At 31.8% G+C, this 8,125-nt stretch overlaps 1 protein-coding gene across 1 annotated transcript; it reads left to right on the forward strand.

Annotated features, from left to right (window-relative positions):
* The first annotated feature begins 5,795 nt into the window (after window positions 1-5,795).
* On the forward strand, window positions 5,796-6,374 carry LOC101488519 (uncharacterized). Its single transcript, XM_004516635.1, has one exon. The coding sequence runs from the start codon at window positions 5,796-5,798 to the stop codon at window positions 6,372-6,374; it is 579 nt and encodes a 192-aa protein (XP_004516692.1).
* Window positions 6,375-8,125: the final 1,751 nt, after the last annotated feature.

The raw sequence follows: 8,125 nt of genomic DNA on the forward strand, positions 1-8,125 counted from the left end.
CGTTTTTAATTACTTTTAGAAAAAAAAAATATACCCTCGCTTTGAAAAACGGGGTGTTACATATGTAGTACTTTAACATCTAATAAAGTACAGCAACCTCGATCATCAGTCAAAAAGCTCACACCTCGACCATCAGTCACCAAGGTTCAACAACTGAGAGTTCTTATCTTCAAGGATTGGTTGCCGGTTGAAATTTACAAATTCATAGATGACATTATTAACATGGGCGAGGATGGTAATTGTGGATATCGTGCAGTTGCAGCTTTACTTGGAATGAGTGAGAACTCTGGGGCATTCATTCATCAAGAGTGTGTGGTAGAACTTCAAGAAATTATGTAAATTACGCGAGATCGCGTATCCATCAACTACGTCGATGTGTCCACCTGTTGACAAGGTTAAAACAAAGGGTGCACCTAAAAAAGGCAAAAGTAAGGTATCAAAAAGAGATAAATCAACCAAGCGTCATCCATCTTGGTGGGAGTATGTGGATGCAAGTGTTCGATGCAGTGGCACAAATGCATGTAGTACTTTAACATCTAATAAAGTACAACAACCTCGATCATCAGTCAAAAAGCTCACACCTCGACCATCAGTCAGCAAGGTTCAACAACCGAGAGTTCTTATCTTCCAGTACTTCATGCGCCCTTAGAGTTCCAATAAGCTCTTCTAAGCCTAGTACTTCTATATTCTTTGCTTGACTTATGGCTGTTACCATTGGTCTCCATATGATTGGAAGACATCTCAAGATATTTCTTACCGTGTCTTGTACTCAATAAGCTTTGCTAAGGGAACACATTTTGTTCACTATAGTTGTGAATCTTGAGTACATTTCATCGATTGTTTCTCCTTCATTCATTTCAAACAATTCGAACTTTCGAATACCAATGTCATGGTGAGTTTGCAGTGTGTCCCATACCTTCTTGGCTGTATCACATTCATCTACTCTTTCACTTTCTTCCCTGCTTAAGGCACATGATAAAAATAATTGAGCTTTTGAGTTTAGTAGTACCTTAGATTTTTCATCTGTTGTCCAATCTGTTTCTTTCTTTTCAGTTGATGTTGGATCATTTTGATCTACTCTTGGTATGAAGTCTCCATCTGTGATGATTCTCCACATACATGTATCTTGTGACTTTAAGAACAGTTGCATTTTGCCTTTCCGGATGTAATAATCTGAGCCATCAAAGTATGGTGGTCTGTTTGAAGACCCTCCTTCAGCTATGTATTTAGCTTTTGACATTTATCTTCCTGAATCTTTTGACCCAGTTGAAACTATTGAGGAAAAATTCAAAATTATTATTTTCATGATAATTAAATTAAGTTAATTAAACTTCTCATTATGATTCTAAAAGTGTGTTGCGATTTAACATGTGTTTTTGAGTGTATTATTTGAAGATATGTATTAATGGAAAAACAAAAATCATTATAGTTTATTAAAAACAGAATTCTGGAAAAACGAATATAATTCTGGTTTATTAAAAATAGAAGTCTGGAAAAACGAAAATCATTCTGGTTCATTAGAAAACAATAATCTAAAAGAAGAAGATCATTCTGGATTACGCAAGTACCAAAACTTATTTACATAAGATCATTCTAAACATTCTTATTTCAAAAGATTAATCTCTCGATTGATGACTAAAGAAACAAGTACATTTAGGACAAAAATGATAGGACACTGCTCATGCATCTTTGCAAAAAGCAGCCTGTGTAAAGAGCAGAAAAAGACTGACACCTAAAAGCTGTCAAAAGCTCTCAGTCTAGCACTCCTTCAAAATAGAAACAAAGAACATTCTAGTTATAAAGTAGAAACGTTCTTGTTATTTTACAACACTTGTCTATTAAAATAACAACTGGAAAGGTGGGACCCTAACAGATATATGAGTTGTTATAAGCCTTCATCAAACCTATAAAAGGAACCTCAAGGTCAAGGAAACAAAAAGAGTTTGAAGTGCAAGAAATCAATCACTTAAACAATCATACATGAGAAGTCTAAGCTCTTTAATTAAACAAAATCTCTAGTTCTTTTCACTAGATTCAAGGATCTACTTGCTGAGTCTTTTTGCTGAATATCAACCCTTTTTATTTCATTTTAGATGAAAGTCAAGACTATATTGATAAAGATAATTTGAGTGTATTGTAAAAATCCTTTGTGATTAAATGGTGACTTGTAAAAACCATTTCTGGATTGAAAGGTAACATACGGAAATCCTTTCAATGCCGAAAGGTGAAACATTGTAATGATCAAGATTGATCTTGAAAGTTGGTGTAAAAAACAAGAACAATCTTGTTTGAGCACATTAGTGAAAAAGCTCAAAAATTGAAAGACCCACATTTTTCTCTATTAGTAGTAGTGTGTGAATATATTTTTATTTTTTTAATAATTTACAATGTGGTTGTTATTATTTTATTCTTTATTCAATTATTAATTTTGAAAAGTATATATGTGTAAGACATGATTTATTTAATTTACTGAATATTTTGCTAAGTATTTGAAAAAAAAATTATAATAGTACTTATAATAATGACACGATTTAACTATTTTTAAAAAAAAATAATAATAAAGGTATTTAAGATTAGTCAACTGTCCAAATTTTAGTTAGTAAGAAAAACCATATAGATCTCTAGTATGTTACTAGGCTAGGTTAACAAGAAGAAAAGAAAAAAAGAAAAGAGATGCAAAAGCCCCTAGTTAATAGCTACTTTGGGTTAGAAAAAAAAAAAAAAGGAATATTGAATCCTAAAGAGTGTGCAAGAGAGGGGAAAGAAACATTAATGCAGCCACGATGAGAGAAAGAAGGAAAATTGGTTCTAGTGGTCTATGGTTGTGCAAGGAACTTGCTCCAATTTCGTTCAAATTTTAGTATGTCATCTCTATCTTTGAACTTGACTTATTTATATAATCTATTGATATTTTTTACTTTCACTCTGACTCAATTTGATAAAACCTTTGATTATAAAATAATGACTTTTTGATGCAAAATTTATGTTTGTAAATTAAAATATTATTTTTATGATAAAGATGTTATTGTTGTTACTAATCATAAACTGATTTTTAGTAAATAGCTTGATGATGATGGATAATTTTGAAAATGATGTTTGATATTATTATTATTATTATTATGGTTTAAGAACTCATTTTTAGTTTAAAAGCAAAATTATGATGTGTAATTTATTTTCTTAGAAGTGTTCATGATTTTCTTATGATATTGATATAGAAACCTATTTTGATTAGAGAAATTTTTTATCTATTTCAAAAATTAATTTTCATCTGGTAGAAGTCGTTATGAAGGCTATATTGTGTTTTAATCAATAGAAAGCGTTATTGGCCACAAACCAAATTTTTACTTGGTCAAAATTTTATGATGTGATAGTTGAGTGTTGAAGAAATTTTTAGAAACCTTATTGACGTTAATTATAATAATTTTTTCATAAACAATAAATGTGTTGAAATTTGTTGTTATAGTTATTTCTTTTAGAAAATTAAATTATATTTTTATGAGACAATTGTGTGGAGGTTGTGTTGAATTATAAAATAATAATAATGATAATAATAATAATAATAATAATAATAATAATAATAATAATTTGGTTGTTTTAAGAGAATTTGTCTAAATCTTAAACTAAACCCAAACTTTATTTGAGTAGGATTAGTAGTTGAAAGACAATTAAATACTAAGTTAATTATTACTTATTTGAAGATGTGAACTGATTTGAACAAAAGTTTGTGGCGCATAATTCTATAAACAGTTTTGGTAACGGAAAGGGCATCACTTCATTTATTTTCCTACTTGAATTATTTGTGATATAAATGCACTATGGGTTTATGTATTGGTTATGTTTGTGTGTTACCTTCAAAATATGTGTTATATGAATTATAGGTTTATGAATGATATTACGAGATTAAACAATTTGCGTATTTTGATTGATATCGGGTGATTATTCAAGGTAATGACTTTGTGTCTAAACTAGGTTGATTTAGGACAAGGTTGAATGGTTTTAGATGCTCTAGTTGAGTGAACTATTTTCTTACTAACTAATGATGACATTCATGCATGCATTAGTGGTCTGGACCTAGTCGCAAGTACGTGACGACAGTTCCTTGAAAAGGCAACATTATTCCAAAAAATATTCAACTGTGGGGTACTGAACTTGAAATTGTGAAGAGCATTCGTCCAACAGTGGGACATTATTCAATGGTGGGACTCTTTACTCTCTAGGGTGGTGATATTCCAAAATCATGCATTGACATATAGTCTAACAAATATGATTTGTGCATTTTGGTTGATTTGTATCTCTAGTGCATTGTGATTTAATTGTTAAATGAAGTATATGATTTATTTTTATTTTTCTATAATAACTATATATGCATGTCTATATGTTCCGTGTTTGTTATTTGAAGATGACCCTTACATTTGACAAGTGACATCCCCAATTTACTTTCGCACCAATCTATTTATAAAATATTTTCATGAAAAAAAATGGAATGCATTTTAAACATAGTATTTCGAGATAATATCCCAAAAAGTGGGATGTTACACAAACTGTGAGGACTAGACAAAGCTCACCTTAGGTGAACCATAATACATTTCTGTGAGATTTTCTTTCTCTTATACTTATTTATTTCTACTCACTGAGCACATAACACATATGGATAATTTCTTTTTTATTTCACTTACCAAGAACATTCTACTTTTGTATATTTGAAACCAAAATTAATCTTGAGCTAACTAAAAAAAAAACATGAATTAATTATAAAAGGGGAAATCACAATTCAAACCTCCCTTCCTTGTGATTGACATTGTCATTTCAATAACTATCTACATGCAACGCACAAAGCTATGATCTTACATGAGTTTGATTCGTAATTCACTTATTTAGAGAGGCCCTCAATCAATTATCACTCTAGTAGAGAGAAATCTTATATCAAAATACACAGGGTTCTTTGAAAAAAGGTTGATTTGTCACGACGCTTTTGATGAAAAAAAGTGGGTGTTTCAACCCGAATTTCAATGATGTAGGCAAAGGAGATGAATAAAAAAAATTACAATATTGCTACCAACACCCCTCAAATTGCTACCTACACCACTTAAATTTCTAAAAAATGAAAATACTCAAAATGCCCTTTGATATTTATAATATTTTTTTACAATTTTACTAACTCATAACTCACATTCATCAACATTCATCACATCTCACAACTCATATATAAAAAAATTACCATACCTCACCAACCCTAACACATAATCATTCAAAACTCACATCACTCACTCATAACCTACAACACCTCAGTTTCCTTATCACATTACTCTTAAAGCTACATAAAAAGGTATGTTTGGTTGTCTGGTTTTGAGTTCCAATTTTTTTTCTAAATCTGGGGATGTTACGTAAACTCAGTTCATGTACGTTATGTTGTTACGTGAACTGAATTCACGTATATTTTAAAAAAATAAAAATTTCATAAAGTACGCAATTTTAATGAACATAAACGTACGTTGTTTAAGATTGTGTAATCAATGGAGTTTGAAAATTCAACCTCTCAATATGTACGCAATCTTCTTTCACGTAAACGTACGTGAATTAAGATTGCGTATTCAATGACGATTGAAAATTGAGTCATTTACGTGAACTCCAGTTCACGTAGGTTTACGTGAACTGAGTTCACGTACGTTTACTAGATTTCATATCACGTAAATGTACGTGAACTCAATTCACGCTAACGTACGTGAACTTGAGTTAACGTATATGTTAAGCAAAATGTTGAAAAACAAAATTTCCTTTGTTCTGGATGCAGATAAATGGACCAATGGAGAGACAACAGTGACGAAATATATGAAGGTTTAGAACCTGATTTTGAGGATATGGATGACGGTGTGGAACGTGATTTCAACGAAATGTATGATGATTTTGATGCAATGAATGACACTGTGAACAACAGAGGTGAAGCTGTTATGGTTGATTTGACTGATGCGTTTAGCACCGACGTGAAGTTTGATACGCGAGATGATTTATTGAAATGGGCTAGAAATGTTGGAAGGGAAAATGGAATTGTCGTTGTTATTTTTAGATCTGAAACTGCGACAACAGGACCAATAACAAAGACAAAATTAATTCTTGGTTGTGAAAGAAGCGGTAAATATAGACCTTGGAAGAATCCTAAACCTACGTGGAGTACTTGGAGTAGAAAATATGAATGCCCGTTTAGATTGAGAGGTACACCATCAAATGTTGGTGATGGATGGTATCTGCATGTAGTATGTGGTGTCCATAACCACGAATTGGCCAAAAAACTAACTGGTCATGCTTTCTTAGGTCGATTGTCTCAGGAAGAGAAAATTGTACTTGGTGATATGACAAAGAATATGATCAAACCATGAAACATATTGATGACAATAAAGGATCATAATGTTACAATTTTGACGACAATAAAACAAGTTTGCAATGCACGTCAAGCATTTCATTCATCACTTAGAGGTAATAGAATAGAAATGCAACATCTTTTGACATTGATGGAACGCGAAAAATATGTCTATCGATATAGGAAGGTAAATGGTTCAGATGAGTTGATGGATATATTTTGGGCTCATCCAGACGCTATCACTCTTGTAAATAATTTTCACATAATATTGATAATGGATAGCAGATACAAGACATGTAGGTATTGATTGCCATTACTTGAAATTATTGGTGTTACATCTACTTAAATGACATTTTGTGTGGGATTTGTGTATCTACAGTCTGAGTGTGCTGATAATTTTACATGGGCACTACAAATGTTGAAAGAAAAGATTACAGGTGGTGAAGTTGAAGTAACTGTTACTAATAGAGATCTTGCTTTGATGAACGCATTTGAATATGTTTTTCCAAAAGGAGTCAATATATTATGCTTGTTTCATGTATGCAAAAATGTCAAAGCGAAGTGCAAGATGACTGTTTTTCCAAAAAAGAAGCAAGTGCAAATAATGGAGGCATGGGAGGCTCTTGTTTAGGTTTGAATAAATTTAAGATGTGGTATATTGATAAACAACTCAATAGTAATTCAAGTACTTGAGAACTTTTTAGAATGATATGAAAATCTAATGCAAGTACTTAGAAAAATCAGAATTTTGTTCAAAGTTGTTCAAATGAATTAATTCAAGGATGGTTAATTTTTGATCTGAAGTTATGGGGTATTTATACTCCATAAAACATCCTTTCAGATTCGTGGCCATTGATCCAAGAGGTTTGATGAAAAATTACAATGTTCTAGAGGCATTCCAGATCTGAAAAATTGTAATGTTTCCAGGTGTATTCGAATACAGTATATGTGTATTCGAATACACGTCTTTGTAACGTTCAAAAAATTCAAATTTTACATCTTGTATTCGAATACACATCAGTGTAGTCGAATACAGATCAATGTATTTTAGCCTCTGACTTAACTTGTATTCGACTACATATGAGTGTAGTCGAATACATTTGGCTACTGACTTAGCATGTAGTCGACTACAGATGGGTGTAGTCGAATACACTTGGCCACTGACTTAGCTTGTAGTCGACTACAGATGCGTGTAGTCGAATACACCTTTTAAAGTTTTGCTTCTGACTTAAGTTGTATTCGAATACAACATGGTGTATTCGAATACACTTATGCAAATTGTTAAAAATATGATTTTAAATGATTTGTTAATGTTGTTTTTGATTTTCGAAAACATGTTAAATGCATATGTAAATATGAATTGTTCTCAAGTATTTGAACTATTGATTTGTATCATATACCTTTACATTTAATCATTTATTATTTGGATTTGGAAGCTTATTCAAGATGGTATGATCTTCTTTTTGATCTTGCTGCATTGTCCATAGTTGGTGGTCTTGTCGTCATTCAAAAAGCTCACACCTCGACCATCAGTCACCAAGGTTCAACAACTGAGAGTTCTTATCTTCAAGGATTGGTTGCCGGTTGAAATTTACAAATTCATAGATGACATTATTAACATGGGCGAGGATGGTAATTGTGGATATCGTGCAGTTGCAGCTTTACCTGGAATGAGTGAGAACTTTGGGGCATTCATTCATCAAGAGTGTGTGGTAGAACTTCAAGAAATTATGTAAATTACGCGAGATCGCGTATCCATCAACTACGTCG

Source organism: Cicer arietinum, unplaced genomic scaffold (assembly GCF_000331145.2).
Source record: "Cicer arietinum cultivar CDC Frontier isolate Library 1 unplaced genomic scaffold, Cicar.CDCFrontier_v2.0 Ca_scaffold_934_v2.0, whole genome shotgun sequence".
NCBI classification, from domain to species: domain Eukaryota; kingdom Viridiplantae; phylum Streptophyta; class Magnoliopsida; order Fabales; family Fabaceae; genus Cicer; species Cicer arietinum.

Excerpts from the sequence above, each read along its gene's own strand:
- LOC101488519 (XM_004516635.1), top strand. The coding sequence starts at position 5,796 with ATGGACCAATGGAGAGACAACAGTGACGAAATATATGAAGGTTTAGAA.